This window comes from Eubalaena glacialis, chromosome 6 (assembly GCF_028564815.1).
Source record: "Eubalaena glacialis isolate mEubGla1 chromosome 6, mEubGla1.1.hap2.+ XY, whole genome shotgun sequence".
NCBI lineage: Eukaryota > Metazoa > Chordata > Mammalia > Artiodactyla > Balaenidae > Eubalaena > Eubalaena glacialis.
The window spans coordinates 82,012,323-82,035,927 of NC_083721.1; the positions used below are offsets into that span (position 1 = coordinate 82,012,323).

Consider the following 23,605-nt stretch of genomic DNA (forward strand, 5'->3'; position numbering starts at 1 on the left):
AATCAGAGCAGACTCTAATAAAGGAAGAGAAAAAAACACCAACTACCTCTGTTATTCCCTTGTGACTTTCCCAAAGCCATTTATGAAGGTCACTGCATGTGGCAACAATGCATCTGTAGATACAATGTGCAGACACCTTTCAATAAAATTGCTCTGCATGTTAACTTCTCTAGCTGCAGAGAAGCAAGCTGCCAGCAATCATATTGCATGCCTGGGGAGCCCATGCACAGTGACGTAGTGAGTGCTGGGGGTCCCACACCAGGATATTGGTGCAACTAAAAATAAAATATGGACATCCTTTCTGGTCTGTGGTCAAGCCAGCCTCTCTCCACTCACTTGCATTAGTTCTAGAAAGGAAAATCCTCCCCAGGGTGGAGGAGAGAGAGAAGCATAAGAAGAGATGGGTTGGGTGAAGCCCTGCATCCCCAGGCCTTGCTTCTGGCTTGGTGTCTTTCACTACTAAGCCTCCGCCACCTGTCTGAGAAAGATGGACTCTTCGGGGAGAGGTGGTCTAAGAGTAGGTTAAAGACAAGGGCTAGCCCCTAGCAGATGTTTGCCCTCAAGTCTTATCCTTCTCCCCCACCAAAAAGGTGTTTGACTTCTTTGTTGTTGATAGGGTCTCTAGCTTGGCAATTCAGTCTCCCTGAGACCCCTTGGAAAAGAGGGGTCAATGTGCGCTGAATGGTGGCCTTGTAGTGGAGTGGCAGGAACAATTCACTTGACAGTAATCCAACCTTGATTCCAATCTAGCTCTGCTCCTTAATTGCTCTGTGATCCTGAGCAAGTCAGGGTCATATAACCTTTCTGAGCTTCAGTTTCCTCCTCTGTTAAATGTAGACTAGTATCTTAATGGGTTGTTTTTTTTTTTTTTGAGGAGTGAATGAGTTAAGATATGTACAGGGCCTGGTAATTAGTTCTTATAAATTATAAACACATTTAGAGTGGGCTGGTTAAGAATCCCTGATTTACTGAAGTGGTTTCAGGTGCATGGTGATGGCAGAAGGTAGATTCCAGTATGTGTGTGTATTGAGGCGGGGTCGGGGGTGGTGTAGGAAAAAAAAAGCTAGAGGTGAAAGAGACTCAGGTAAGTTCTTAGGCTGGGAAGAAGGAGAGATGTGCAAAGACGGAGACGCTGAAGCTGGGAGAGAGAGCAGGTGGCTGAAGGTGCACGGTCCAGGAGGACTCGGAAAGGAATACAAGGCTGATCATGGTGATGTTTCAAGTGAAGACTCAAAAACAGGACTTGGAGGAAGGTGCTCAACAGACACACACTTTCAGTTATGAGATAAATAAGTACTAGGGCTGTAATGCACAGCATGGTGACTGACTATATAGCTAACCCTCCTGTGTGATACATAGGAAAGTCGTTAAGAGTAGATCCTAAGGGTTCTCGTCGCAAGAGGAATTTTTTTCTTTTTTTTTTAATTGTATCTATATGAGATGATGGATGTTAACTAAACCTACTGTGATCATCATTTCACAATTATGTATATCAAAGCATCATGCAGAACACAAACGTACACAGTGATGTATGTCAATTATTTCTCAATAAAACTGACAAAAAATTTAAAAACACAGGACTTGGCAGTGTATACAGGAAATATAATAAGTAGCAAAGAATGTGACTTTGGACGAGGCTGATCTGGGTTATATTCCCAGACCCACAATTTACTGACTGTAAGATCCTAAGAAAGGGATTAAACGTCTTTGGGCCTCATCCTTCTTCTCTAAAAAATAGTAATGGTGGCAACCTATTTTCCTTTCCTCCTTGGAATACAGCTAGACTTCATTTCCTGGAGCCACAGTGTTGATACTCTAAGTATTCAATAACTAATATGACAAAAGCACTGACCAATCAGACCAGATACAACAACCAGTGAGAAGAGTCACCAGCCATAGACAACTAGGGTGGCACCTGCTGAATGAATGCCAGCCCTGCAGAATCACATTCCTCCATGAAGGCGTGGACACAGGGAGTGGAAAAAGGTGAAATCCAGGAAGACCAAAAAAACACATAGCTTAATAACCCACAGAAGAATTTGAGTAGTGTTTTATAATTTTTATTAAGTCCTTTCACAAATATTGCTTGAGTTATTAAAACTATTTCCTGGAAAACATAGGATTGAATGCTCTCAATTCATTTCAATTAAATGCATTCATAATATGCAAATAGTTGCTACAGGTGAATAATGGGGTAAGAAAGGATTCCTACTTACTTTAGGGATCTTACATTGTTCTAGAGGTTTAGACAATATACCATTGATTGCTCCTTTTCTAGATTTTTTTTGTTTTTGTCATATGATAGCTAAAAAGTATATGAATGCTTCTTTAGTGTTTGTTATAATTAGTAAATTGTGTGACTGGGATTAGAACTCAGATCAGTGTCCTTCAAAGTCACACTCTTTCCTATCAGTTATACACCTGTATACACTGCCAAGTCCAGTTGTAACTGAACAGCACCCTTTGGGCCTTCCCAGGACCAGACCCCCACCGCATGTCCTCTGCCTGCCTCTTGTTTGTAAAAAGGCTTTAGTCTCCTAGACCTTCCCCGAGTTCCAAACAGCAGATTCAAACAGTTACTAACTAGGGAAGTGAGGGAATGCAGAGGAAGAAAAATCAAGTCCAACATAATCTTATCCATGACTGTTAGTTTAAACTAATGCCTTGATTTATGACCCCAAACTGTCCTGTGGCTTTAACCAGCTGGCTCCAAGCGGGCTTGAAATTGATGACCCTGGGAGGGTCAATTAAGAATTGAAACTCCTGAACCATCACGAAGGCTCTAAGAAATAATAAAATGCCTCAACCATCGCTGTTGCTCTCTCCTAGAAAGAAGTTAAGGGATCACAAGACCACCATTGACTAATTTGCTTTGCAGGAACACACAGGTCAATCACAATCACCAAGAACACATCGAGTCACAAGATGGTACCAGGATGTCTGCAGCTGAGGTCTTATCAGGAAGCGAAAATCACAAAGATCCCCTCCCCTTTACTTTTTTGCCTTTCAGAACCTTGTACCCCGGCCAGCCAGGAAGATAAATTTGAGAAAAGTCCCATCTTCCACGCTGGCGCCTCCTCAACTAATAAACCTTTCTCTGATCCAAACTCTGACATTTTTTTTTTTTGGCTTCACAGTGTGTCAGGGACACAAATTTAGGTTCGAAAACACTGTTTTTGAGTCTTCACTTGAAACACCACCGTGATCAGCCGTGTATTCCTTTCCAACTCGTGGACCGTGCACCTTCAGCCATCCCCTCACTCTCCCAGCTTCAGCTTCTCCATCTTCGTGCGTTTCTCCTTCTTCCCAGTCTAAGAACTTAGTTGCTTTCACCCTTAGCTTTCTTTCCTACCCCGCCCCCCACCCACCCCGCAGCCCCGCGGTTAGAATCTATGTTCTGCCAACACCACACACCTGAAACTGCTTCACTAAGTCAGGTAGAGAGAATCTGAAGTCTTATTAGCCTGTGTCTAAATGCTTGAGACTTGATTTGGGAAGAAGGAAAAAGAAAGAGGATTCGAGTGTGAGAAATGAGTCTGTGGGCAGCAAAAACGAATAAAGAGAAGTTATCTGAGACTAGAGAGTCCCTAGCCTGGGGAGAAGATATGAGAAGAACAGAGGACTTGTGAAGCAGAGGACACCTCTGTCCTGCTTTCTGGGGCTGTAGCTTGGAGGCAGCAAGATCTCAGGGAGAAACCAACCATATGGTGTCTCTTGGCAGTCATGTCCATTAGTCATCTTACGGAGACTCCTATATCCCAGTTTGGTACAGAAGAAGCAGATAAACAAGACCTAAAGAGAGATGTGAGCAGGGTAGTAAGCATCCCTCAGCCGGGGGACCTGGTGGATTAGTGATAAAGAATCAGACCTCCTTCTCATGCCCACCACCCAAACACCTTGACACTATGAGAGTAAAACTCTGGCACCACTTCATGTGAGGAGTAGCAGGAACTCCAAGAAGGACTGAGGTTAAATTTCCCATTAGCTCAGTTAGGACATCAACCTGAAATAGAAATTAATTTGTTCCAGAACACAAATGGGCTGGAAATAACAAGTGGAAGAGAATTTGAGTCCCTTTTATAAGAATAATCCTTTAAGTGAGAATGCATTCCTTCTTGGTAGGCCCAGCCTCAGCATAAGTACTAGTAGAGGAAAGACGCTAGAATTAAAGGAATTAAGTTCAGGAAGAAAGAAATTCTGAGGATCAGAGATTTGCCTCAAGTGATGTAGTAGCCAGTGTTGGACTTAACTTCTGATCTGTAGTGCTGAGATCTTTCCTCTCCTTTCCATTTGTCTCTCTCTTCTCATGCCATTTCCACCCCCACTCACATTTTGCCCTATGTTGAGTATGAAAATAAGGTTAAAATAACTTGTCATTTTGCATTTATTACTGGTCACATTTTATTTATGTTTCTAATCTAGGACATGATTCATTTTTCCCATCAAGGAAATCAGATTTTACTTCTTTTTTTATTATTACTTTTTTTAAAATTTATTTTTGGCTGCGTCGGGTCTTTGTTGCTGTGCGCGGGCTTTCTCTAGTTGAGGCAAGTGGGGGCTACTCTTCGTTGTGGTGCACGGGCTTCTCATTGTGGTGGCTTCTCTTGTTGTGGAGCATGGCCTCGAGGCACGTGGGCTTCAGTAGTTGTGGCCTGCGGGCTCAGTAGTTGTGGCACACGGGCTTAGTTGCTCCATGGCATGTGGGATCTTCCCGGACCAGGGATCAAACCCGTGTCCCCTGCATTGGCAGGCAGATTCTTAACCACTGTGCCACCAGGGAAGTTCGGAAATCAGATTTTATTTTGGAACTGTATATGCAAAAAAAATTTGAGATTTGTAGAAACTCATTCTTGAATTCTCCTGGACATGATTCAGAGGCTGATTGGGGGAAGGCCTGAATCTCTGGCTGTAGGAGATTATTGTGGTTTGGCAATGAGAAGCTGGGAAAACTTGCTTCGGGAAGAGGGAGAACTTCACCTTTCTTTAGTGGAGGGAGTCAGTGAACATATTCAATTTGTCTCCAATGGAAGGTCCTTTACCTGGACATCTTTCTTCTGAGTGCCTAGGTGGTGGGCCATGGCCTCGGTGATGGTGGTCTTGGGAACCTTGGCTATAGGGTGGTGGGTCACAGGGTCCATGGTCATAGAAATCATGGCCATGGGGATGGTGTTCATGGGGACGATGTCCATGGGGATGGTGTCCGTGAGGATGGCGCTCACCAGAACTATGATTATGAGGGGGCCCATGGGTCCCACTGGTGTCAAAATGAGGGTGATGGCTCTTGACCCTGGAGGGGGCAATGGTAGAGGAACTCCTGCTCAAAATGGTGGACTGTCTGAGTAATTTTTGTCTTCTAGAGGAGGTGGGCATCTAAAGTTATGTGACTCGTGGGGATTATGGTGATCTCTAGATCCATTGGGCTTAAATGGAGGCCTGCCAGCAGGAGAATGCTCGTGCTCACCAGAGTGGAGGGGAAGGCCTAAACGATGCTTCACACCACTGATGTTTGTATGTTCCTGGTGAAGGACACAGAAGAGTGAATATCATCATGTAACACAAAAGAAGTTAGATGTTTAATTTAATTTACACCAATGGCTTCCAGACTTTTGGATTCCACAACTAATTTTAAAAATAGGAGACCCAAAAAAATCGTTCCTCAAATTCTTATCTAGCCAATTTGGCATTTAAAATATGAACAAAACTATCATCTACCACCAATATTATTTCACAATAGGAATAATACTTTGATAACACAAGAGTCAGAAAGTTAATCTCAGAGTAAAGGATATTCCTTTAGATGGAATAAATGTTGTATTATGAAAACTTTCCTTATTATTATTCTTCTCATTTCAACATAATCTGGTGAAATTATATTATAAAATAATACTCATCTATAGATCAACCTTCGGAAAACTAGTGCTTTGTAATTTATATTCTCAAGAGTTGAGGCTTTATGGTACAAACATCTCCTACTCCTAAAGGATGAGCGCTTACCTCTTTGCACTTGCGGAGCCACGTTCATGGTGACAAGCCTGCCCCCTCCATTTTGGGAGTGAGGGTTGGTACATGGACATTTGGATTATACTCAGGGTTTTGTTTTGTTTTGTTTTGTTTTTTGCTGATGTAAAAAATTCTGTGAAGAATATCTTGGTACAGAACAAAACTTTCTGGGACATATGTAAAATATTGTTTTGAATCTTATTTCATATACCTTTACATAGTAAATTTTAGGCTAATTCATTCTTCTTAGGTTCTATGCCTAATAATAAAAGCTAGGAATTATTAAGTGTCAGTACTGAAATCCTGACTACAAGGGCCACTTTCAAATTCATTAGAGGTTGATTGAATTGATCATGATTTTACTTTTCTGGCAAATCTTACCCTCAGTTCTTGGGGAAAAATTCATACTTTTTGTGTCATATCAGCAATTGTACTTTCCCAGGGGCCTATTCTCTTTGTATTTCTCCTCCCCCTCATCCCTCATCCATCATCTCTCTCTCTCCCTCTCCCTATTCTGTCTCTCTCTGTCTCTGTCTCTGTGTCTCTCACACACACATGCACACACACACAATACACACCAACAGCCGTAAGAACAAAATACACTATATGTGTGAAAATATCACTTAGTTTGGCACTGCTCATGACAAAGGCTACTTAAGCAACCCACCTTAAGATTGAAAACTTCACAGTTTATGACAATGTCTTTTGGGGTTTCCAAGTCAGAGTCTTCTACATCATAGGATAAATCTGCTCTGCAGAATCCAAAGATCTATAAAGAAGAGATAAACCTGTTAGTGTCTGTGTATGTGTATTTGAGTGTGTGTGTGCAGGTGGTATGAAGGTGCCCAGCTCTTGTTGTGAACTTCCAGACATTTGGGAAAGGAAAACAGGCTTTTGAAAAATCAGGGTAATATTATCAAATATCTCCATCAGCTATTTAACCGTTTTTCCTAGTCAACACTTTGGGGAAAGTATAGGTTCTGAAGGGTTTCATTGCGAGTTGCAGTGGTTCCCTTCCATGAGTGGTCCCCTCCGCTGGGCTTCCCCATGGGCTGTAGGAGGAACTCTGCATCATTGATACCTTGCCTTTAGCCCAACCTTCTGCATGAAGACCTGAGTTGCCTGTGTCTAGAGAGAGTGAAGAGTGGTGTAGAAGAGGGATTTGCACAACCTTAACCGGCTCCTTGGAGGAAAGTGTCGGGAAGAAGGGAGCCAGTATAAAAGTGGGTTTGCACAGACCCTGTCAAAGTGACTGTCTGCTGGCCCTACCCTAGGTACCGAGGCTACAACGGGCTGGCACCCCTATGCCCCAGAGGCCCCAATACCCAGCTGTCAAGGTTAGGCTAGGACAAGAAGAAAACTCTTTTTTTAGAAGAGACTGTTAAGCATTGAGGTTCTGAGTACAGTTTTGGAGTCAAACAGACCTATGTTAATCTTGGCTTTGCCATTTACTAGTTGTGAGTTTAAGCAAGTTAGATAAAATTTCTGGATTTGTCTTTTTTTTTTTAATTTTTTAAAAAATTTATTTATTTATTTATTTATTTTTGGCTGTGTTGGGTCTTCGTTTCTGTGCGAGGGCTTTCTCTAGTTGCGGCAAGCAGGGGCCTCTCTTCATCGCGGTGCGCGGGCCTCTCACTATTGCGACCCCAGACACGTAGGCTCAGTAGTTGTGGCTCACGGGCCTAGTTGCTCCGTGGCATATGGGATCTTCCCAGAACCCATAGGGCTCGAACCCGTGTCCCCTGCATTGTCAGGCAGATTCTCAACCACTGCACCACCAGGGAAGCCCTGGACTTGTCTTTGTAAAGTGAGTACAATGCTAACTATCCACAGGTTGTGGGAAGGCTTAATTAAATGAGTTAATGCTGGAAAACACTTAGCACTGAGCTCCTCTTCTCCAGCTGCCATGTTTCTCTACTGGGTTTGCATTACCTACACCAAGATAGGGGTTTGTTGGGGATGGGAATGGAGGAGGCGGGGTGTCTTTCCTGGTAGCTATTAAGCAGGATTCTAGAACTGCTTGAGGTTGAGAAGTTGAACAGTGAGAGAAGGAACGAATGAATGCCTCCTTTCTTTCCATCCTGGAGAATGTGTTATTAAACCTCAGAAAAATCCTGGACTTGAAATCAAAAGGCCACCATTAAAATCCTGTGTCCTAACACTTTCTAGCTAAGTGCCCTTAGGCAAGTGTTTAAACTTCTAGGCCATCTTGTTCCAGGGAAATGGAGGCAAACACTTGCTTCTCCTCAGAGGGGTTGTCACAGGGCTCCAACGAGGCAATAATATGTGTGCTTTGTAAACTGTAAGTCACCATACAAATGCTGAGTGTTATTAAGGAGATCTTCCTGCAGGTACCTGAGTATCAAAGTATAAGTGACTAGGGGAGCAATCCCATTGACTGAGCAACTGGAGGACTGAATTCTAACCTCAGCTCAGTTGTGAACATCAGGCAGGACCCTTTGTTGAGCCTCAGTTACCTCCTTGTTTGTCAAATGGGGTCACTGAGTGGAGTAAACGAGGTGAAGTGAGTGAAAGCACCTTTGGGTGTCAGTTCTTAATACAAGCAAGTTATTAGTTTTAGCTAAGTCTTTAATCCTAATGAGTAAAGAACCTGGTGTTAAGTTGAGGTATATAGCATATATAATTCTATAATATACATGATACTCTCATGATTCACTTAACTTCTCTGTGCCTCAGTTTCCCCATCTGTAAATCGGGAACAAAAATAGTACCTACTTCATAGGGTGGTGGTGGGTTAATAAGGTCACATATGTAAAGCACTTAGAAAGTTGCCTGCCCATAGTAAGTAGTCTCTAAATGTTACCTAGTATTTCACAGAGGCTGATTATACTCACATGAGAGTGCCTGGGAAAGTGGTGACTGGAGCAGTTCCTCACAGAGAAGTCCAGGTAGTAATTGGTTCTTTCCCCTCCTCTCTAGAACAAACTGAATCCAAGCAGTTTCGGGACATAAAAAGTAAAAAAGGCAGTGGATACCTACCATCCAATATACAATAAGGCACTATGAGGGGCTTCCCTGGTGGCGCAGTGGTTGAGAATCTGCCTGCCAATGCAGGGGACATGGGTTCGAGCCCTGGTCTGGGAAGATCCCACATGCCGCGGAGCAACTGGGCCCGTGAGCCACAATTACTGAGCCTGCGCGTCTGGAGCCTGTGCTCCGCAACAAGAGAGGCCGCGATAGTGAGAGGCCCGCGCACCGCGATGAAGAGTGGCCCCCGCTTGCCGCAACTGGAGAAAGCCCTCGCACAGAAACGAAGACCCAACACAGCCATAAATAAATTAATTAATTAATTAAATTTAAAAAAAAAAGCACTATGAGGATTCAAAATCCCCAATATGTGCCATTTTTCTGATGGTCTCTGTCTTTAAAATATTTATCACATAAGTGATAAGGTGAATACTATTTCATTGAAACGTTCAAATAACACAGACATAATCAAGCACAGTGTGAAAAATCACCCTTCCTGCACCCCAGCCTCCCCTTCTCAGAGGTACCATTGTCATCCACTTGATGAGTTTTTCCTTCAAGCCTTTTCCTAAATACGTTGCACATATACACATATATCTAATTATTTAACATAAATGGGATCATAGTCTAAGTATTGTTCTGTAACCTGTTTTTTCCATTAGCAATGTATCTTGAAACACTTTCCAGTGCATATACATCCAAAACGTTGTTTTTAGTAATTACGTTGTATTCATTCCATTGCTTGGATGCACCATAATCTATTTAACTTCACATTTTCAAAATGCACAACAGACATCAACTAGCTGCTCTACAAGACCCCTCTGGGTGGGAAGCACTTCGGTCCCTGGACTGGGAGGCAGAACTGCCCCACTCGAGCCACACCACTGGGTGTGGTGAGATAGGCACTCTGAGCCTCAGTTTTCCATTGTAATACAAGGAGGTTAGGACCCGATGATTTTAATGACTCACATCATCTTATTATGCTCTTTCTTCTGTCTTTCTCTCTTCCTTGTTTGGGTTTTCCCTTTTCTCTGTTGGATATCCAGATCCACACACCCCAACTCCAAAGACTAAAGAACTGAAGGAGGGCAGTTCTATGGTATCTGCTGCCTCTCTGCTGAGGCTGCAACACGAGTCTCAATTTAAAAGGCACCTGGCCGAGTGAGGCCAGCGGAGAGGGACAGTGCCGCTGAGTTTGCACCTGCCAGGTTGGAGCCTGGGCCCTCAGACTCTAGCTAAACGTTAGTGGTGATTCACAACTCTTGCAACCCTCTTCACTTTGTCCACTCTGAAAGAAGCAAAATCACCATTCTCCCTTTTTGTATTTCTCCAGGGCTTTGTCAGCTTGTTTTCTGTAGAGCTCAGTATCCTCAAAGAAATTTGAGAGTACTGGGCTGTCTTTAGTATTGACCAGTGCCGAAGAGACTGGAGAAAGTAGTTGGCAGCTTTGTGGTTACTGGGTTGGAAACAGCAATGTCAATGCTAGGACTTACACATATAAGCATGGCAGCAAGAATAACAATAGCTTCCAATTTATAGGTGGACAAATTGAGGGTTGGGGAGGCTAAGTAACTTGTCCAAAATCAAATCAGCCAATCAGCAGCCAAGCCGCTTAAACCCAGATCCTTCCGATGCTCAAGTCTCTGTTGTGACCCTTATTCATGATGCCCCCACCCCCATCACTCATAAAGCGCTAATATTTTAATGACCTCTTCCTGTCTCTGCCAACGAGAGAGAGGCATCGTTAACAGAGAGAGGAGAAGGTACAGCTCAATCTTTCTTTAAGGCAACCTCCTGAGGGAGTTGCTTGACTGTTGAATTTTTGTATGTTGAAACATGTTAAGATTAATTATGTTAAAAGAAGTTCTGTGATAATTCTTTTTGAAAAAGTGAATTAAAAGAGCATGGAATTTAGAGTCAACACTGGTGGTATAAGGTCATGACTTTGCCACACTTTGGCTGTGTTCCCCGGGCCAGGTCATTGAATCTCTTTGAGGCTCAGTTATTTTATCTATAAAATAGAAAGTATCATAATCTTTACTTCATAGTCTTGTTGTGAGATTAAAGGAGATAATATATCCTTTGTATAACTGCTTTGTGAACATACGTAACTTTCAGATGTTGATGGCAATACTTGAGTGCTAAGTACTTTGCAAAGTGTACTACACAGACAATTTTATTTAATTCTGAGAAGGAACCAGAGGGATAATATTATTGTTATCCTCATTTTACAAAGGAGGAAAGCTTGAAGAGGTTAAGTAACTTGCCCTCAAGACCACACAACTGGTAAGTGATAAGGTTGGGATTTAAACTCAAACAAATCTGACCCCAGAGCTTATGTTCTCTACGATGATGCCATACAGCCTCTTGTAAATTTCTATTTTTATATGTTGAATTTATTTAAAAGAAGGTGTGCCAATAATAGGAAAAACCCTCTCTCTTCTCTTCTCAGGAGAGCAAGTAATAATACGTCCACAAGGGCAGGAACCATTTCTGATATGTACTTCATAGTCTTATATGATGATACCACTGTAAGACTGAATTTTGTATTAATTAGAATTAATTAGCATTTTAACAGATGATCATACCAGAACTTGTGGTGCAGTTAAAGTCATTCACTCTAAGATTCTGAGACCCATCCAAACGTGTTATAGCTATTACCTTACATTGTCCGATCACCTGCAAGAAAGAGGGGTTTATGTTATTGCCTACTGCTTTCCTCAGGTTGACACGAGGGAACAAAAAAGTGAGGCACCATATTCCTACTAACCATTTGAAATTTGTCTGTGCTTTCTCTCACCAAACCCCCTCTCAAAAACCTGTATTTTCTCAGCATATTTCTGTGATCTGGATTCTATAAGCATCCAAAACCCTCATGAGAACCATGGAGAAACTGTTGAAACAGATCATGGCCATATCCCAAATATTTGCAAGGGAAAAAAATGCTAAAACCCCTGGGTATGTAAACATCTTATTTTCTGGATTTGAAATCTTATATCTGTACTCTTTCATCTTTGTGTCCTCCTCCTGTAGCAGGGAGCCTGGGCTCTGAGTACCCACGTGCAACGTGCAGAACAAGACCTTATTCCTCATGGTGACTGCAACTAATCCCTTTGGCCATTTCTGTTAGTGGGACCAGTATTCATAGGACACGGTTACAAGTTCATAGGTTCTTAGACGTTAGGTGATTTGCTCAAGGTCTCACAGCTGGTCATGCTATCACATGGGACCACAAGCCCCACTGACTTTTCTTGAACTGGGTTCCAGGGTATAGCTCTCAAGAAAATATTATTCAAGGTCAACATAGTCTTCATGAGCCAAGAGGCAGAAGCTGCTCTTACTCTTCTACAGTGTTAGCCCAGGTGTGCAGCCACCCTGGGCAAGCACAATAGACAGAAGTCAAGAACGCTAAGAGGAGAGGAATGGTACCCTGTTTACTTACGATATCAGATGTACGTATAGAAACAGCTGGCTCACAGTCATCCCAGTGTTTACTGGATAGGACTGCACAGTCAGTTTCTTTCACATCCAAGACTAAATAATAGACAGCTGTGGATCCCTGGGGAATACCAAGAAAGCAATGGGTGGGTAGCATGTGGGAGCCCAGAGCTTTTTCAAAAAAAACAATATTTTTATTTGTTAAATAGAATTCCTGCTCCTCTCCAAGTCATTGTAGATGTCCTGCCTTTGCGTCATTTGATCTATTTATTTAATAAAACGCTTCAGAGAGTTACTTCCGAATGCTCTTTTTAACTGGTGACAATGTTGCTTCTGCCCTTGAACTTTAAAAAGCAATCACGAAAAAGCAGTGTTGATTTGGGTGGAGGTGTTGACAGTACAAGCCTAGAATATAAGTGCTGACAGTCACATCACGGCCTCCAATCTGTATATGCAGTTGTGTCCTCTCATCCAACTCTATTCCTGAACTTGGATTTCTTGTCTTTTTAAAAAAAATACAGATTGACTTTTTTCCCCTTTGGCTGCACCGCGTGGCTTGCAGGATCCTAGTTCCCTGACCAGGGATCAAACCCGTGCCCCCTGCAGTGGAAGGGCAGAGTCTTAACCACTGGACTGCCAGGGAAGTCTCAGATTTCTTGTCTTGATTTCAACTTGCCCAAAGCTAAATTCAGTCTCTTCTCTTACAAACCAGCTCCCTCTCTCAACTTCTTTTGTCTGGTCAGTGGCACCATTAATTATTTATTGCCTTAGTCTTTGTCTTAAAGAATGTCCACCTAGAGGGGTGGGATAGGGAGGGTGGGAGGGAGGGAGACGCAAAAGGGAAGAGATATGGGAACATATGTATATGTATAACTGATTCACTTTGTTATAAAGCAGAAACTAACACACCATTGTAAAGCAATTATACTCCAATAAAGATGTTTAAAAAAAAAAAAAAAAAAGGATGTCCTGTCCCCAAGCCTTGAATGGTCTTTCTTTGAAACGTCTCAGGTCTTTACTCTCATTGCCCTAATTCCCATTGCCTGGGGCTGCTCCTCTTGTCCTCATTCCTGAACGTGTGAAGTAGCTCCTAGTTGTGTCCCTGCTCCAGCCCCTATCTTCCCAGGTGCAGGGAGATCCGCCCACCCCCACACCTTCCCCACTGCCACTCAGAGGTCGCACTGTGCTGAGTCATCCTGCGTCCTACACACGTGGCAGAGAGCCTGGAAGGGGACTACTGGTCATCAGATTGCTAGTGGAATCCTAAATCCCTCCACTCTTGTTCTCTGTAACCTTTAGGGCCTTGCTTTCTAACACTGTAACAAGTATAAATATCTCTGCTTGTCCTCTTTGGTGCCCCATGGTCTCGCCTCCCTGATTTCAGTGGTTCCACCAAAGGGTATTTCTGGGGTGGTGGTGGAGAAGCAGGACTCCCTCCATAATCTCTATCAAGCCCTCAAATGCACTCTGAATAAGCATATAACTTAAGTGAAAACAGTAGGCTTGCTTTCTTCAAGCCTACAGTCTCTCTTCCAAGGTGATGGCTGCTCCAAAGCCCACAGAGAACTACTGGAACCCCTCTGCTTTTGTTCCGCTTCTCCCTAACACCTTCCTTCCTGATCCCCTACCCACATAGAGGCGGTATGCCTGGCATTCTCCTGGAAGGCCATTACACAGGCCACCGTCCTATTCAAATCCTGCTCATCCTTCAAGACGCAAAGGAAGCCTTCTCCCATCCCATCGTAATAGTTCTTTTATGAGATCACTCCAGCATCTATACCACTCACTTGGTCACTTGAATATATCCCATCTTATGCTGTTCACATATATGTGCATGTGAGCTGATTATTATTTCCTTGAGAGCAAGTCCCACAGTTTATTCTAATCTTTCTCTTATAGTACTGAGCCTTTGACTGGGCTCTGCATAAGTGTTTACAAGTACTTACAGGCTGATTCATAGTTAAGGACATACTAGTAACAAACATTCATCTGAAGGAAAAAAGAACAGTCAGAGCAGCCCACAGATGAAACAGACAACCCTGCCCAAAGCCAATCCACTGTGCAATGCAGCAGGCTTAGGGGCTAGAGTCTCAGTTGCCCCTGGTACATCATCTCCCCACTCAGCTCTGCCATGGGCAGCTCCACAGCACTTTGTCCAAGTGCACATCAGTGACCCGCAGCAACTGGAAAAGGTAGCCATCCCACCATCCTTTATTGATCAGGTCTAGAGCTTTCCCAGCCACAGGCTCAGCAGCATCGCAGCCTGTGGGACTCACAGCACAGGAACGCTGCAGTGGGATCAAAAGGATGAAAAACAGTGCTGCAGTGAGTAACTTCATTTTGTTAAAATGTGAAAACCATTCCTTGCTCTGGGATACCACAGCAGAGAAGTTTATACAGATTTTCTAAAACACACACACATAAACACACAATTGATTAAACAAAGTCTTTATACATTTTTGTTATGTAACTGGGTATGTTCACCTTGACCCCTGGTTCAAATATCGGTCAACACGCTGTAAATGATTAGTGGGTCCTGGGGACAGAAAGTTGAAACATGCCACCAGTGAGTGGGTGAAACTGTGATCTGCACAAATCTGGATATTTCTAGTAGGTAGCAGATCCAAAGTGTGTTTTTGACCGTAAGCACTGCCTGCATTGGTATACGAGGTGGAGTCAGAAATAGTTTTCTTCCATCTGCCAGCCAGAAATCTCCGCCATCAGTCCCTTCTTTAGATTGTGGCACTGAAAGTCCTCAGTAGAATGTAGCTGCATTATTGAAGGGAGGAGACATGTTAAATGGTTAACACCATAAAAGGAACAGAGTTCAGGTAGAAGAGAAGGATTAAGAGGCTGTCGCTTTGAAGTCAGATCTGAATTTCAACCCTGGGTCTGTTACTCTCTTTCTGTGTGATGCTGGGTAAGCTATAAAACTTCTCTGATCCTTAGTTTCCTCGTTTATAAAATAGGGTTTAAAAATCTCTTGGCAGGCTTGTGTGATGATTAAATAAGAAAACATGCATAAAAAGTCACCAATACAATTCTTAGCACAGATCCAGGTGCTAAATAAATAATGCTATTTTATTATTATAATTAGTGTGACTGGGAAGAAGTTGGGGGCACACTCATGTCATTCCAGTTCTTTGTGACCCTTAAAGTATGCTAAAGAGAATTAGTTCATGTGGAAGAGGATGGTGGTGAGGGTAGAAGTCAAGCCATTCTATGTCCATCCCAGAGAAGGGGTTAGAGGGGCTAGACCATTGGGGGAGGGGCTCAGCACTGGGGGACAGGGCTGGGATTAAGCTGCTTCCCCCACCCTCACTCCTCCTAAAAAGCCAATACACCTGCACAGATCCCTCACGCCAGCAGAGCCCAGCGACATCAGAAAGGACCAGAGGGAGTCAGCCCATCTTGCATCCCCACTACCAGTGACTTACACGGCATCTGCCTTCCTCCCCACTCTCTTCTCTGCGGTGAGTCACCCGAGATGCTTTTCAGAATCCTTACTTCCAGGCCTCCCCCAGAGTAATTAAATCAGGATCTCTGGAGATGGATCCAGGTGTTGGGAGTTTTTCCAACGTGCAGCCAAGGCTGGGAACTGGTGAGGCTCTAGACAGAACCTGAACGGAGGGGAAGAGTTTGAAGAGAGAAGCAATGGGGACGGGCGTATGGAAAGCAGACCTCGCTTCCCAGAGTCACAGGTTGGTTTAGCAAGTGTTAAAAGGGGAAGAAACCCATTTCGGATTATATTTGAGATCGAACTTTTAATATTAGTAACACTAGCTTTTAAATATCCAAACAGGACAGCTTCAGTGTAGTTTAGAATGACAGGATTAGTATGGAATCTGGCCAAGGTGTTACTAAGCGGCTCCAACCCAGGGTTGGAGGGGGAGAAAGCCATTAATTAGAACAAAACCGTTTTATGTTTCAATAAGTTGAGCTCCTTAATGAGGCCTTTCTATTATTGCTACACTGGTCACACCCAACATGGAGTGCCCTGGGCGAGCTAAATGCTGGTGGAGGGAAAGAGATGGGAACGCTGAGCGGATGGGAAAGGGCACCGAGGGTGAGAATCAGCTTTTCCTACATACTGTTGTTCTGAGACCTAGGGGTAGTCACTAGAGCCGTGAATTCCCTTCCGCTCGCTTTATTGAACCTGAAAGACAAATACAGTGCTAGTGATGTGTTGTGTTTCTTGCTAGACCCTGATTGAAATAGGGTCAGAGCCACCACATAATACCCTTACTTAGTCATTTTTCCTTCTTAAAGGAGGCAGATAAGAGTAATAGAGTGTGAATATTGTCTATTGCTCTTAAACAAATTATGCCAAGCCCTATGTGCCTCTTCTGAGAAACAGCTGCCAGGAGAGAGGACAATAGTTACATCTGTACATTCCCTGTTGTATGAGTTTGCTAGGGTTTCCAGAACACAGTACCACAAACTGGGTGGCTTAAACAACAGAAGTTAATCTCTCACAATTCTAGAGGCTAGAAGTCCGAGATCAAGGTGTCAGAGGAGTGGTTTCTACTGAGGCCTCTCTCCTTGGCTTGTAGATGGCCATCATCTCTCTCTGTCCCCACGCGGTCTTCCCTCTGTACTCATCTGTATCCTAATCTCCTCTTCTTATAAGGACACCTGTCATAGTGAATTAGGGCCCAGCCTAATGACTTCATTTTAACCTAATTACCTCTTTAAAGACCCTATCTCCAAATACAGTCACATTCTGAGGTACTGGGGGTTAGGACTTCAGTATATGAATTTTGAGGGGACACAATGCAGCCCACAACACCTGTCCAACTTCAAAAGATATGTGTATATGTAAATGTCTGCAGACATATATGTGTATGTGTGTATATATTATACATATACACACATATAATATATATTTTTTTATATTATGTAATTTTTAAGTGAAAAAATTGGGAATAAATATAATCTGGGCCCTTAATTTCTCCTCTGGGAAACAACTTTTAAAGGAATCAGAAAATTCCCCAACTTGGACCAATGTTTGGTTCTCTCCAGGATTAACCACAGGCCACAGGTAAATGTCACTTCCATCTACCCCATTGCTAAGTGAGTCTATCAAATCACTTGGGACTCGGAGACTATTCAGACAGGTTAAAAAAAAAAAAAATTCCACCTTCAAGTTCAAGGTTGTGCAGACAATATCTGACCAATACTTGGTGTTGAAATAATTATGGAATAAGGGGAGAGTGAAACTCTGATGAATCCCAGCCTCTTGATATCCTTCAACTTTCATCTTATTTGATCAAAAGAATCACAGTATGCTTTTGCCCAGTGTAAATAATTAACAGAAACCTCAATTACATAGAGTTGGGAGACCAGAAGGGGGAGCACTCATGCCCTGTGACAAGAGCAGAGCTCAATAGGAAGAAGAGAGACTTCTTCCGTGGCAACAGCTCAGCCAATGGAAAGCCATGGGCTCTGTTTACTATAGCCCTCCCAACTTCCTTTTCCTCTTTATAAGAGTTTTCCTTCCCTTGTTGTTTGGGGACTTCCCTGTGGCTCACCATGGTTGCAGACCCCAAATTGCAATTCTCTGCTGATCCCAAATTAACCCATCTTTGCAGTAGAAATATCTGGCAGTCTATTTGTTTCGGGTCAACATTTTGGTGGCCTGTACAGGGACCAGAGAAGACACCCAACAGCTCTAGGGTTGGTGAGCAAACAGGTGTGGTATCCACAATTGAGCCCATTGTTGCTCATTGCCTTTCCAACCCCGGAGCTTAAAGGTATAGCTTTCTCCTGGATCCGAGCTCACACCCTCTTTGCTTTTGAAGCCCCAGGCTTTATTCAGTATCTATTTGAAGGTTTCCTCTTTCTCATTAAGGCCTTGTTCTGTATGTGAAGTTGGCACTTCTGTCTGATTTGAGATCAGACTGTTTCACTGAAACTGGCTAACCTTCAGCCTATTCCCTTTGGAACAAAGGCTGCTTCTCCTGAAGCTGGATACCCTTTGACTCATTCCTTCGGGAACAGGGGATTTTTTTTCTGAATCAGTGCCGAGTTTTTCAGCCTTTGGCCTATTCCTTTGCAATGGCTGTCTTCTGGAGACTGGCTTTAAAAAGCCTTTGGTCTAGATCCTTCAGGACAAAGCTATCTCCTTAAGACTGGCTGGGATTGGCTTGCAAGGTATTTGAATTGAGCCCTTTGTTCTGTAAGCTATTTGAGCTGTTTGAAAATTGTTCTTTACCCTAGAGGAAAACCTCTAAGAAATGGGCTCCCAGTTATCTAAGTATTTTGAGGGTGCCCTCACTACAGGGACTCCAGATGATTTTATGTCTAAACACCAGGGTCCTTCCTCATGTTCATTTCTAACTAAATAAATGGACTTGACCAAACACAATTTAGAATACCAATGGCCATTGTGGGGAACTTTTGAAATTCACAAAATTTAATTTCCTTAAAACTGAACTGGTCTTCCCTGGTGGCACAGTGGTTAAGAATCTGCCTGTCAATGCTGGGAACACGGGTTCGAGCCCTGGTACAGGAAGATCCCACATGCCGCGGAGCAACTAAGCCTGTGCGCCACAACTACTGAGCCCGCGTGCCACAACTGCTGAAGCCCACAGCTTAGAGCCCGTGCTCCGCAACAAGAGAAGCCACAACAATGAGAAACCCTCATATCGCAACAAAGAATAGCCTCCACTTGCCTCAACTAGAGAAAGCCCGCGCACAGCAACAAAGACACAACGCAGCCAAAAACAAAAAAACAAAAAAAAAACCAAACTGGACTAGAATAGGTCAAAAATTTCCAGAACTGAGTGGAATGCTTATTTCAATTGGTATTTTGAGGCTTCCCAACTATTATCAGGAGTCTGAAATTGCCTCTGCAAAAGATTAACTGAGGCAAGCAAATGATTGAAGAAAGATAAAATGGCTCCTGAAGCCTGAGGCTCTTCTTCCTTGGCTTCTTTGTCTCAGGCTCTGCCTCTGGCACCGTCTTCTTTCTTTTCTACATGCCTATGCCTCCACTATACCTTCAAATCCCTCACAGTAATTCTTCTACCAAACTTTCCCTTTTCTCTGAAACTCTCCCCACTCCCTTTTCCTCTGCACTTGTCAGAACCTGTCTTTTTAAAATGAAGTCTTCTGAGGATCCAGAGGCTAAGCCCTTAATTTCTTATACTACCTGGGCTAAAGCTGAAATGCAAGCCATAGTCAAAGACCTTCCTGAAGAAACTGAAGATCTCAATGATTTGCTGAGGAATTTAATATAGTCATTCAAACTTATCAACCTGGTTTCTGTGACTTTTCTCAGCTAGTTCATATGCTCATTGGTGAAGGCCAGGCCCAGCATTGGAATGAAAACCGCTAATTAGGAAAGTCCTGAAAGGTCTCTAGAATTACAACTGGGAAGCCAGCCTACTAATTTACTATGTGATCAAGCTCAGGCAATTGCTAGGCGACTTTATGAAGCAATTCCTAGGGCTTTTCCAAAGCCTGTTGATGGGAACAAAATTCAGGCTTGCACACAAAACTCTGATGAACCTGTTCATGAATATTACAGTAGGCTTCAGATTCTGGTCTTCCTTCAGATGTAGATTCCACCCGGGTAGACTTTAACTCTTTGTTTATTAATGGGCTGAACCAGGACCTTTCCCTTCTAGTAAAAAGGACCAGGATAGAAGGGAAACTATGTCCACTCCAGATTTAGAGAATCTGGCAAACCAGCTCTCTCGTACTCTAGATGAGTCACCTCCAAGGAAGACAGCCAAAATCTTAATCTTCCCACATGTAAGGGTATATCCAATGGGGGCACATAGAATCCCAGACAGGTTACAAAGGTTCAAAGACTGGTTAATAGGTAAGAAAGCAAGAATAGATGCCTTGGAGTGCTAAAACAGTTCAAATAGTGGGGATCTCCAGTGAACCTCAAGAGGTTCCTGTCTCTGAACTCATTCCCTTTTGTTTAGGCCTTTTGAGAGACACCCACACTTTTCTCCTTAGTCCCTCTGCCGTTATTCATTTATTAGGCTGAGACTTCTTAGAGAAGTATCATGCCTGAATGTCTTTGTCCAAAAAAGGGGAAATAATTCTAGAAAATGGACAGTCGTCATCAAAGTTATCCACCAGGTGAATTAAATGATCCTTTGACATCTTTTTTTTTGTTCCATCTCTGATAATAGTAGAGCAGATTCTGGAAACACTGATCATTTGTCCCTATTGAATCAGCTACCATTTTCCCTATGGGCACAATCCACAGTGTACTTCCCAATCAAGATTCAAATAGATCCCTCAAGACCTCTTCCCAGAATTAATACCCTATTTGTAAAGAAGCCCTTCAAGGCATAAAGCCCATAATAGAAGATTACAAGGCTCATGGTCTCATTGTCCCTTGTACTAGCTCCTGTCATACTCCCATTTTACCGGTGGGAAAAACCTAAGGACCAAGCGTGGAGATTTGTCCAGGACCTCCGAGCAATAAACAGCATTGTTATCCCTCATACCTTACTAACATCCATTCCCACCGGAAGTAAATTTTTTACTGTAATAGATTTATGCAGTGCATTCTTTGGAATTCCAGTTGACAAAGCTGGCCAATACCTTTTTGTCTTTACTTGGGAAGAAAAACAGTTCACCTGGACAGTAATGCCTCAGGGTTATACTGAGAGTCCTTCTTGTTTCTTACAAATCCTGAAGGCTGATCTGGAAGATGTAAAGTTCCCTAGGGGTTCTACTTTGTTGCAACAGGTGGATGATTTGCTTCTTTGCGCTCCTTCTCAAGCCTCCTCACAGGAAGACATCATCCACTTGCTAAAGCTTTTAGCCTTAAAGGGACATAAGGTTGCCAAAGAAAAATTGCAGCTTGTCCAAACCCAGGTTTGATATTTAGAGCATCTGATATCAGAACAAGGACTACACCTAGATCCAGATAAGATTTCATAGTGTCCTAAGTCCCCTCAGACCTAAAACTAAGCGCCAACTGCAAGGTTTTCTCGGGCTAGTTGGTTATTACTGAAATCGGATTCCGAATTTCTCTCTTAAGGCCAAACCTCTATGTTTTACTCAACAATAACCGAGTTCAATTTTATGGGAAGAACTGGATGACACAGCCTTCAAGGCCTTAAAGAAGAGTTTGATGAACTCTCACTTGACTTTGGGCATCCCAATGATCAGATTCCCTTTTTCCTTTCTATGTACGAAGAGGAAGGGAATGCCTTGGGATACTCACCAAAAACACAGGGGCCATGATAAACTCGCAGGGTATTATAGCCAGCAACTGGATTCTGTGGCATAGGGATACCCCTTGCCTTAGAGCTATTACGGCTACTGCCCTTTTGGTTAAGACTACTGAGAAAATCATTGTGGGATCCCCTTTAACCATTTTTGTACCTCATGCAGCAAAAGCCTCCTGAACTCTCATCACACTCAACACTTCTCAGCCAGTCACCTCACCTCTTATGAAGTCCTTTTGTTAACTGTTACTTACAAAACTCTTTTACGTTGTAATAACCTTAACCTGGCTACTCTTCTCCCCTCTGTCACTGATGAAGTCCCTCGCAACTGCTTAACTGCTTAACTCTGACCAACCACCTCACGATCTGTAGGAAATTCCATTGGGTAATGCTAATTTCTCATGGTTCAACAATGGGTTGTATTTAAAGGTGACAATGGCAGATATTGTGCTGGGTATACCATTACAACTCCTTTTGATGGTATTGAGGCAGCATCTTTACCTATGGCTACTTTGGCCCAATAGGCTGAATTATACGCTCTCACACAGGCTTGTCCTTTAGCCAAGGACAAAACTGCCAATATTCATACTGGTAGTAGATATGCTTTCAGAGTAGCTCATGATTTTAGAGAGTTGTGGGGAAAATGTGGCTTCCTTACTTCCACGGGAATAAAATTTAAGAATGGTCCCTACATTTGGGAATTATTAAATGAAATACTTTAACCTGCTGCTTTAGCTATTATTAAGATCCCGGGGCATTCTAAACTGGACTCTCTGGAAAGTAAGGGAAATTTACCTTGCTGAGATTTCTGCAAGCAATGCTGCCCTTAAAGGGACCAACAGTAGCCAAACCTCTGTCATAGTCCAAAGGGATATTTCCCCAAATGATAAATTAGAAAAACTGGCTAGAGAGGCCCTAAAACTGGGCTCAGAAAAACAAGATTTTCAGCAATTGTTGATTTTATAAAAAGAGAAAGCTCTTGTTTGGACCAAATAACAACACAGTCCTACCAGAGATTCTAAAATTCCCACTCCTTACCACTGTATGTGCATTAAACCATCGGTCTCCTGACAAAATGAGAGACTTCATGAACCAATATTGGTGGGAAAACATTAATAAGGTTGAAAAAAGTGCCTACCTCACTTGTCCCACTTGTCCAAAGTGCAACCCAGGGAAGCCTGTTTGTATCGTTCCCAGACATTTTAAACTGCCAGATGGACAGTTCAAGGCCTGGCAAATGGATTTCATGCAACTTCTCCATCTAATGGATATAAATATATTTCAGTCATGGTCTGTATGTTTTCACACCAAACTGAAGCCTTTCTCTGCAGACAGACTACTGCCTCTTCTGTAGCTAAAGTCCTCCTGGAAAAGATTCTCCCTGTCTGGGGAACTCCTCTCAAACTTCATAATGATCAAGGAACACATTTTATTTGCCAGGTATTTCGACAAATATGTGCTGTTTGGTCGCTTTTACAACACTTTCATTGGGCTCATCACCCTCAATCCTCTGGTTTGACAACATCATGAAGAGTCAATGGGAAAAATCTGTAGAGGCCCTCCAACTACCGTGACCAAAAGCATTTCTATTGGTCCCTCTAAATCTCAGATCTGCCTATTTTGGAACTCATAAACTCTCACCCTTTGTGATGGTCACAGGGCACCCAATGAACTTGGCTCCTGCTTCTTTTGACCCACGACTGATAAAGGAGAACTATTCCAATGTTGCAAAGGCCCTAATTGTTTCTATTAAAAATAACCATGTTTTGGTAAAGTAATCTTTTCACGGTGTGCCCTCGGGAGAAAAAGACCTTAAGCATCATACCTTGCAACCTGGAGATTTTATCTATTTTGAAAAGACTTCTCCAGAAGAACTCTCCTTCAGCCTCATGGAAAGGCCTCTATCAGGTACTGCTAGCCAGCTCTTGTGCCACCAAACTCCAAGGAATAGACTCTTGGATTCACGTGACACACCTAAA

At 42.9% G+C, this 23,605-nt stretch overlaps 1 protein-coding gene and 1 long non-coding RNA gene across 3 annotated transcripts; one reads left to right on the forward strand and one right to left on the reverse strand.

Annotated features, from left to right (window-relative positions):
* Window positions 1-5,318: 5,318 nt before the first annotated feature.
* Window positions 5,319-14,162, reverse strand: HRG (histidine rich glycoprotein). Its single transcript, XM_061192746.1, is given in 8 exon segments — window positions 5,319-5,516; window positions 6,668-6,769; window positions 8,856-8,936; window positions 10,246-10,302; window positions 10,304-10,413; window positions 11,577-11,667; window positions 12,431-12,547; window positions 14,055-14,162. Coding segments are annotated over 8 exon segments (864 nt in total).
* A 1,129-nt stretch (window positions 14,163-15,291) lies between these two features.
* On the forward strand, window positions 15,292-23,385 carry LOC133093452 (uncharacterized). Of its 2 annotated transcripts, none has more exons than XR_009701278.1 (3): window positions 15,292-15,346; window positions 15,779-15,899; window positions 23,067-23,385. It is a non-coding gene; the product is annotated as an uncharacterized LOC133093452 (long non-coding RNA). The 2 variants fall into 2 exon arrangements; XR_009701279.1 differs by lacking the exon at window positions 23,067-23,385 and adding an exon at window positions 18,884-19,145.
* The last annotated feature ends 220 nt before the right edge of the window (window positions 23,386-23,605 follow it).